Below are 9,731 nucleotides of genomic sequence, written 5' to 3'. Positions count from 1 at the left end.
GGAGGTGGGGTGAGTGGGAGTGAAGTGGAGGGGAGGTGGGGTGAGTGGAAGTGAAGTGGAGGGGAGGTGGGGTGAGTGGAGGTGAAGTGGAGGGGAGGTGGGGTGAGTGGGAGTGAAGTGGAGGGGAGGTGGAGTGAGTGGAGGTGAAGCGGAGGGGAGGTAGAGTATGTGGAGGTGAAGTGGAGGGGAGGTGGCGTGAGTGGAAGTGAAGTGGAAGGGAGGTGGCGTGAGTGAAGGGGAGGTGAGTGAGTGGAAATGAAGTGGAGGGAAGGTGGAGTGAATAAAAGGGAGGAGGAGTGAGTTTAAGCGAAATGGAGGGGAGGTGGAGCCAGTGGAAGTGAAGAGGTGAGTGGAAGTGAAATGGAGTGGGTGAAAGTAAAGTGGAGTGAGTGGAAGTGGTGTAGAGTGGGTGGACGTGAAGTGAAAGTGAGGTGGATTGAAAGGAGGTGAGTATAGAAATGAGGTTATTGTTGTTGCTGCTTAACCCATCTGCCTGACCAAGCAGACCAAAGATAAACAACTTTCCTTAAGCGGTTGTCTCACAGCCTCCTTACACGGCTGATGTTGTGTCCATGGCCTTGTGTAGTGTCTTAGTGTAGTGTCCATGTCTTAGTGTAGTGTCTTAGTGTAGTGTCTTAGTGTAGTGTCCATGTCTTAGTGTAGTGTCCATGTCGTAGTGTAGTGTCTTAGTGGTGTCCATGTCTTAGTGTGGTGTCTTTGTGTAGTGTCCATGTCTTAGTGTAGTGTCTTAGTGTAGTGTCCATGTCTTAGTGTAGTGTCTGTGTAGTGTCCATGTCTTAGTGTTGTGTCCATGTCTTAGTGTATAGTAGTGTCTTAGTGTTGTGTCCATGTCTAAGTGTAGCGTCTTAGTGTAGTGTTCATGTCTTAGCATAGTGTCTTGGTGTTGTGTCCATGTCTTAGCATAGTGTCTTAGTGTAGTGTCCATGTCTTAGTGTTGTGTGCATAGCCGTGTGTCGTGTCATGTGGGTCTCTTCTACAAGTCAGGCGTATGTCTGAGATTTCACCCAACGCAAATCAACGCTGGTAATTTCGGAAGGACGGGTGATGCCCTGATCTAAGCAGGTAAGCTTCATCAATTCTCTATTTAAGATGTCTCCAGTGGATGCACGTCTTGGGTGGAGGGAGATGTTAAATACTTTCTGATTGATGTTGTATTGCCTTGCTTATGAAGTTGTTATTTTTCCTAAGGCAGTAATTGTCCAAAAGCATAAACTGACCAGGCATTCTAATCACTACGCCACAGACATGAGATACACAGTTTCCACTTCTGTGTTTTCCCACAACTGAGTGTTTGAGAGGGGCATCTTTTCGTGGTGGCACTGATGCACCCCAGAGGACTTCCCTGGGTGAACAATAATATTATCCCTAAACTCCCTCCTCCTTCCCCCACTGTCCAAAAGGAGGACGGTGGACTGCAGCAATTGTTTTCTGTGGTCCACCGGTTTCACGTCTAGATGAGCCCTGGGTTGAAGCTACTACTACTACTACTACTACTGGTACTATTGCGACTACTCTAGCACAGCTGGCTAATGTGGCACTTGTACATTACTTCTTGCAGGTGGGTCGCATCACGGGGCTGGATCCTGCCGGGCCGTACTTCATCAACACACCACCAGAGGTCCGACTCGACCCCTCCGATGCCACCTTCGTTGACGTCATCCACACTGACATTCCCGAAGAGCTGTGGCAATTGGATAGTGAGTATTTAAGATCGTATAACTCAAAGACAAACGGCCACCCCTTACGGGATTATGGCGTCTGACTATAGATAGATGGATCTCTAGTTTGTCATCTCGTGGGTCGTCACTGCAACCAGGTATAGCCCGAGAGGGTTTAAGTTTGAAATGTGGTTGGGTTAATTGCTTGCATAGTGCCACTCAGGGAGAAGCAACGGGTCACCCTATGCCAGGTATTTCTTAAGATTAACAGCATCAAGAAGGAAATTTGTAAAACATGAAACAGCAGCAATACATCACCTGGCCACTGACAATTTCTGAAGGCATTGTAAGTCACTGTACACAAATGTAATACCTAAGACTAGACTGAACAAGACAAACAGTTCTAATTTTGGTACTGTACTTGCACTGACTCAGTTTTGTTATTTATGGTCATTAAGATTACAGGGAGGAAGTTAATAAAGAACATAATTCTCTCTCTCTCTCTCTCTCTTTGGAGACAGAGTGGCTCGGTGGTGGAGTGCCTGACTCGTGACCGAAGGGTCGAGAGTTGCGACATGCCCGGGTAGCTGCCCTCTTGAGAGAGGTAACGCTCTTCCGTCACCTGGCGGGGGGTTATATGATCGATCAAGGTCTAGCTCGGGGAATTAACTTCTCTCTCTCTCTCTCTCTCTCTCTCTCTCTCTCTCTCTCTCTCTCTCTCTCACACACACACACACACACACACACACACATACACAATTACGATACGTAAATTAATATTGTTATTCTGATTACAAAAACTGCACGAGGGAAGTTTATAAAGAAGACACACACACACACACACACACACTACAGTATAACAAGTGTTTTAAATACCTCACTAATGCGCCACCATCATTTCCACCGCCCCATCTCTCCCGCGCTGCTGTCCCCGCCCCGCCACAGAGCTTGGGTATCCGGAACCCATGGGGCATCTGGATTTCTACCCTAATGGCGGCTCGTATCAGGCTGGATGTCAAGGATCAGCTGTGGTAAGCTCAGTACACGAGCATCATTATCATTAACCATATCATTATCATCCTTATCAGTACCATCATTATCCATGTCATCTTTATTCTTCCCGTCATCCTTGTAATAGTTATCCATCATTATCATCACGATCATTCTCCATTTTATCATCATTCTTATCATCATATTTATCCACATCATTATTTTTATCCTCTTAACTGCTTCCCACTAAAAAATAAGCCGTCTACTAACAACGAAGTGAACTGCCCTTTATAGTATACTGGCTTTCCTTAGTAATAGTAACCTATAACAAAAACAGACGGATTTTGAACCAGGCAGATACTTAGTGTTGTGGCCGCTATAGTGAATGACCTGAAGCCACACTTTGTCCGAGTTCCTTTGACCTTCTTCCCAGTTCCTTTGACCCTCTTCCTCCCCATCCATCACACTGCCACTCTCTTCATGCTGCCACTCATTTCATTCGCTTTGCACTGCTACTTGCCTCACACTGCCACTCGTTCACTTCATGCTGCCACTGCCACCCGCTTCATGCTGCCACTGCCACTCACTCCACGTTGTCACTCGCCTCACACCACCACGTGCTTTACACTGCCACTCATTTCACACTGCCACTTGCTTCACGCTGTTACTCGCTTCATCCTGTCATTTGCTTCACACAGTCACTGCCATTTGCTTCACACTCACTTCACATTGTTACTGCCATTCACTTCACACTGCTACCTGCTTCACACTATCACTCCCACTTGCTTCACAGTCACTGCTACTCACTTCTCACTGTCTCGCTCCACACAGCCACCTCTCCTTAGTTAGATGGGGGGATTCAGCAGGTGATGGGTGGGTGAGAATCAGATAATAATTTCACAGTCACGAAACAAACTTTTGGACACAGTTTCTTTTCCTTCTCTGGCTTTCTCGAATCTGTATAGTCCAATATCTCAACCTTCAACCCCTTCAGTGTGATGATCTAGTTTGTATTTTTTTTTTCTTTTCCATATAAAGGTAGTTTTATTCATCTTATTTTTTCTTTTACTAGACGGGTTTGGCACAGCATTCATAAACCCACAACTATAGGTATTTTTCAAAGCTGACTAAAGCCATCATGTTACAGCAAAAACAGAAATTTAAAAAAGTCATCAGATTGAACATGGCTAAGGTCTGAGAAGTGTTTCTCAGTTTCCATTCAGCCAGGAGAGCAACTACATAAAAAAAAAAAAATAACTAAATAGATAAATAAATTAACTTCCTATGGAGGTTTTAGGTCTTTCCCTGGAATAAAAAAAATGATTTTTGACTCAGCAGAATCCAGCAAGGTAAAGGAAATCAAGCTATTGTTCACTTTCAGCCAGTACTGTTTTGCAGTCTTGTATAGAGTCTTAAATCTACGTTTTCCTTACAACCTTCTTTGTACTACAGCAAGTGTACATGTAATATGCTGTACAGACAGTTCTTATTATAGGTCATCAGTGCATTCTAAAATATCATCTATCTATTTATCTATCTTTTGCCAGACACCTTAATCCCGTAAGGGCGCCCACAAACTGCCTGCATGTCGCCCTGTCCCCTGCCATTTGACTGCCCTCCCTAAGTAATTCACTTTTGGAGTTAATATGGAAAAAAATGTTAAAAAGGGGCATGAGGATTTACTGCACTATGTAATCTGTGTGTTTGTGTGTGTGTGTGTGTTTAGAGGTGTTTGCCAGCCATTACAATACATACTTACATACAGGTGCACATTGAGAAGGAGCGTACTCTGGCAGGGGGAGTGGTGTCATACTTAGGCTGCAACCACCAGAGGGCCTACCACTACCTTATCAACTCGGTGCAGACCCAGTAAGTACAACATCCCTGTATATCTATTTTTAATCTACCTGTCTATTCCCTGACACCTTAATCACATAATGGGTGGCCACAAACAATTCACCTCCACGTCACCCTGTCCTCTGCTGTGTAACTCCCTTCCCTCCAATTCACACCCCTCTCAAATCTCCCTCCACGCCATCCCTCTATCTTGTCCTAGGTCTCCCCCTCTAGCTTTTCCCCTCCACCTCACACACATATACTCTTCTAGTTAGTTCATCATTCTCCATCCTCCTCACATGGCCAGATTTTTTCTTGTTTATGCAAAGTAGGATGAACCAAAGGCCAGGAGCCTCCAAATTGTTCCCTCCAAGAAAAAAACAAAAACAAGATAACACAGAGCCGAATTCAAGAGCCATTCGTTTTGAGATGCCTGGACACACTGCATTTGAAAGCCTGGAGATTATAAGCAGTAGGAAATACAGACAGAGGGAGACAGTTCCAGAGTTGACACGTTGCATACATGAAGAACTGGGAGTAATGGTTAACTCTTGTATTAGAGAGTTGGAAATAAAAGGGATGAGAGTTTGATGCTAGACGGGTGCTATGCGCCCACTGTAGTGGTGGAAGGATGCAAGCAGACAATTCAGAGGAGCAGTGACCATTGAAGTAGTGATAGAAAAGAGATAAAGATGCAACAGTGCGGCAATGAGACAGAGGTTGAAGAAAGCCAGTAAGAGGAGGAGAGTTAATGAGATGAGAAGCCTTTGACTCCATCTCGTTGAGAAAAGTTGTGTGTGGGGAGTCTCCCACCACATGAGAGCCTGTATATAAAGTCAACAACTGTGCAGGGGTGAAGAAGGCATGGAGTCAGCTTAGTACACCTAATCCTTTGCAAGCAGATTATACAAGAGAGATAATATGTTTTTTCCAAGATAAATTCTGAGAGAATGAAGCCCCAAATATATTTAAAGATGATGCAAGACTGAGCTGGATGGTTAAAAGTTAGAGGGTGTTCCTATGCAAGATTTTGTCAGGTTGATAGATGTAAGAACTGAGTTTTTGATGCATTAAAAACAAGATTATATTTACCCCAGTCAGATATATGAGCCAAGTCAGACATTAGGTGTGCCATAACCTCATCCCTTGTTTGTTGAAGTAACTGCTGATATGGATGCTGCGGGAAGCAAATGGAAAGATGAGGGATGGAGTCATCAGCATATGAGTGGATATGGTTAGAGGTGCAGCTTTGAAGGTCACTGATGAATAAAAGGAAGGGAGTTGGTGATAGGACAGATCCCTGAGGAGCACCACTATTGATAGCTCTAGAAGAAGAATGGTGGCCATCTACAACAGTAGCTATACAACAACCAGAAAGGAAGCTAGAGATGAAGGCACAGATAGAAGGATAGAAATCATACGAATGCAGTTTGGAAATTAAAGATTTATGCCAGATTCAATCGAAAGCCTTTGAGATGTCAAGTGCGATGACAAAGCTTTCACCAAAGCCCCAAAAGGAGGATGACCAGGAGTCTGAAAGGTAGGTAAGAAGATAGCCAATGCAGTGTCCCTGGTTGTTCCCATACTGATGATCAGAAAGTAGGTTGTGATGAGATGCTTTAAAAGATTTTTAAATAAGAATAGACTAAAAAACTTTTGAAACACAGGATGTTAAAGCAATTGGGTGATAGAGGGATGGGAATGGTCACCCCTCTTTGGTAGTGGTAAATACTGTACGGTATAATTTGCACCAGCCAGCTTCGTAGGGCCGTATCCTCTCTGCCAACGTCTGCAACTCATGGATGGTCAGTATGAAATGCATGAAAACTGTAAATATGAAAATACATTATCAGGAGGAGGAAAACAACCTTAGCTAATTACAGGTGAGTGTTAGAAGGCGTGAATCAACGGACAAGTGGCTGCAGCAGGGTAAAGATATACAGTAATGTTTAAGTCAGGAGAAAACATTAGTGTGGCATATGTGAAAATAAACTGGTAAAGAAGTGGTGCTGGGGAGTCTCCTTAATCTAATTCTGTCCTTATTTTCCACTGTATTCCAAAAGGTGCCAATTCGTGGGTGTGGTGTGTGAGTCATGGGCAGCATACCGTGATGGGGAGTGCTGGGGCTGCGATGGGGACAGGTGCGGAAGGATGGGCTTCCCAGCACGCCCACTCCACCCCACCAATGCCTTCTCCAGGTCTCCTTCAAATCACATGATTAATGCAAATGAGAATGATGTAGTGAGGGTACCACAGGGTCATGAAGGAAGGAGGGGGAGGAGAGGAGAGAGTGAAGGGAGAGAGGAGGATGTCGATGGAACAAGAATTCAAGATCAGGAAGACAATGTGAGGCCCATTAAGGTGTTTTTTGGCACCAGTCCAGAGGCTCCCTTTTGTGGTGAGTTCTGCTTCACTTGTGGTTTCTAAATTTGTGAGAGAAAAGGAACTCGCAACTCACTATTTAAAAATTCTATCAAAGTCCCCTTCAGCACAGTTCTTGAAAAACGTATGATACCAATGTTATAGTTTGGTCATCATTTGCTCAATGACGCAGTACAGGACACTACATGATAGTCATGGTTAGCTGTTCACATTCCAGCTGCAACAGATATCACACCTATAACACTGTTGGCTGTCTGGGCAGGCACTTTTCTTCCCTCACCATACTACCATTTTTGTTCACACTTTATATAGTATACAGTATAGTATTTAAACACCTTCTCATCCTCCATTTCTGTAACATTTATTTTCACACAACAGCTTTCCTCTATGCCTCTTTCAAACATCACTTTATTCTTGATTACATTCACAATACAAATCTTTTATGCACATCACCAAATTCTCTGCAAGACCTTGCAACTTGAACTCTTCCTTTCTCACCAACAGTGAACAGTAGCACAGATATCTTGCACCCACTTCCGTTATTCAAACCCACTCCCTCCCAGGTGTTGTCACTCTCACCTCTTTCCATCTATGTACATAGTGAAGAGCCATAGTGACATGACAGCCCTGTTTCATTCTAACAATAAAGACAATTTCTCAAGACACTGCTCTCCCTCACAACTGCTTTTGTACCATTGTACATAGTATTGATAAGTTTGAGGAGACTGTCTTCTGTTCCATATACTTGTACTGTATGCCTATTGCCTTCCACAGCATTTACTTATATGCTCTATCATATGCCTTTTTTAAAATCTATAAATGTTATAAATGTTAGATAACATTTCCACTTCAAAAATCTTGACTGCCAAGCACGTTAACTTGCACTTACATCTCTTTTTCTTGAGAGCTTTTCCTGACGAAAACTATTGGCTTGACAGCTGAGCAGTATGCAGTGACAGTGGTGACCTCTGCCAGCGCTGCATCAGTACGAGGTGGGGGAGACCTGGCACTCTTCACAGTCACCCTCAAGGGACCCAGTGCCACCTATACCATCCCACCACATGACAGGTTTAGTTTCTAGCTGTTCTGTGAAAAACTGAATCTGAATTATCAGTCATAATCCGACTAATCAATAAATATTACAGAATATGAAGTTTTGTATAAAGCTAAATACTGTACTGTACTTAATATAGGTCTACTGGTAAAATATATACAGTATAAATACATACATATATATATATATTCACAGATCCGAGTTTATTGAAGCTGGTGAGAGTAAACGGTGGGTGGGATGGAGTGCGGCACCTCTGTCCGACCTGCACAGCCTCCAGGTGGACTACCAGGAGGACCAAGGCATTCTCAGCTCTCTCATCTGGCGGTTCTCTCCTCCAACACTTTATGTTGATGCCTTCACTGTTGAGGCACTCTCCACTGGACACACGTATGATTTCCTACCTCTGTTATGCTACTTTCATTTTAACTTGGCCTAAAACTGACATTTCTCCATCTTGAATGCTGCATAGAAAAATGCATTGGTATTTGGTGATGCTGGTCTGGAAGAGGTGCTATGGAAAGGAGGCACAGCCATAGATAGCTTCATTGTATTTTGACCACGACCCATGTGAAATACTTCTAAATTCCAAAAGGATGAAAATCTGGACCAAGTTACAGTGAAAGAGCTATAGTAAAGTAGTGTACATTCAGTGTCCTCGGCTGGGAAGTTAAAACCTTTCCTTCCTCATTCCATTATGGTACCTGCAGTATATTTGTCATTTGGATCCATCTGAGATCTGCATTCACACTTAAAATTCTCTCTATACCTCTATACAGTTTCTCATGCTGGCTATGTAGTTTGTCTTCTTGTACTCTTCTCCCCAGGACTTGACTGCCGTATTCTGTACAACTTCTTATCCACCCCTCCTTTCTTGTTCATCCTGTACAATCGGAGTGAATTATCCCTTCATGATTTTCTCAACTACCTCTCAACAGCTTACAGGTATTATTATAGCATCTAATTCACACAGAAATGAAAAAGATACACAGCAGAAAGTCACCTGAGCAAATAAATTGCTAAGGAAGAGATTTAGGGAGCTTCCCTACCTGAACAGTGCAGGGACAGCATTTCAATGATGACAAATTGGATATATCGTATTTGCAAGTCGTTCCTTTTGTTGGTACTGAAGTAAAGAAGATTAACTGGCTACACTGCATTCTTGCTGTGTTAACATATTTCTCTCTGGTATGGAAATTTCTCTGGGATAAATTCTGAAATGCAACATTAATGTGAAAACCAGATATTCATATATATTTTTTCTTTTTCAGGCAAGTGTTCCCTTTTTGTGGTGAGAAAATGCAGGCTGGACAGAGCTACACCCTCTTCCCCAATACCCAGTGTGACTTGACTTAGTGCCCCTGAAACTGATTAAGATAGTTTTTTAAATAATTAGCCACCTTCCAGTCCTTGTTTAAAGTTGTTTCATGATTAGGTTACTGATGAATTAACACCTTTTTGTTGCTCATGATTCATAAGTAAAGTTGTTTTGAAATATGAAATTAGTGATATTTGTGCTATTAAACCCTGTCATAATCCAGAAGCATGCCTCACAAGTTTCTACTTAGTGTTTTGCCTGTACACATCCTAGACTTTAAGTACGGACTGAGTGTATAAGTAATAAGTAAGTGACTTACTTCAAAGTACCTGCCATGCTTGCTTTTGATCTCGTGTTTTTTCCTAACATTCCATTTATGCTCCTCTCAGCTCTGTTTCCATACCCTTGACCAGTTTATTAGGCACTCCAACTGGATTTGGTTATGTGTGGTTCATAAAGGTTTAATGGAAGATGG

At 43.0% G+C, this 9,731-nt stretch overlaps 1 protein-coding gene across 1 annotated transcript in view; it reads left to right on the top strand.

The window, feature by feature from the left end:
- Positions 1-9,294, top strand: part of LOC145405024 (pancreatic lipase-related protein 2-like) — a 16,608-nt gene extending 7,314 nt beyond the window's left edge. The window contains exons 7-14 of the mRNA XM_080276524.1: positions 1,580-1,718; positions 2,625-2,710; positions 4,435-4,538; positions 6,566-6,672; positions 6,790-6,903; positions 7,826-7,955; positions 8,137-8,328; positions 9,210-9,294. Coding sequence (XP_080132650.1) covers positions 1,580-1,718; positions 2,625-2,710; positions 4,435-4,538; positions 6,566-6,672; positions 6,790-6,903; positions 7,826-7,955; positions 8,137-8,328; positions 9,210-9,294 — 957 coding nt within the window. The remainder of the gene's footprint in view (positions 1-1,579; positions 1,719-2,624; positions 2,711-4,434; positions 4,539-6,565; positions 6,673-6,789; positions 6,904-7,825; positions 7,956-8,136; positions 8,329-9,209) is intronic.
- Positions 9,295-9,731: the final 437 nt, after the last annotated feature.

This window comes from Coenobita brevimanus, chromosome 65 (assembly GCF_032717465.1).
Source record: "Coenobita brevimanus isolate Jiangsu-jjx chromosome 65, ASM3271746v2, whole genome shotgun sequence".
Lineage (NCBI taxonomy): Eukaryota > Metazoa > Arthropoda > Malacostraca > Decapoda > Coenobitidae > Coenobita > Coenobita brevimanus.
This window is presented reverse-complemented; position numbering and strand designations above follow the sequence as displayed.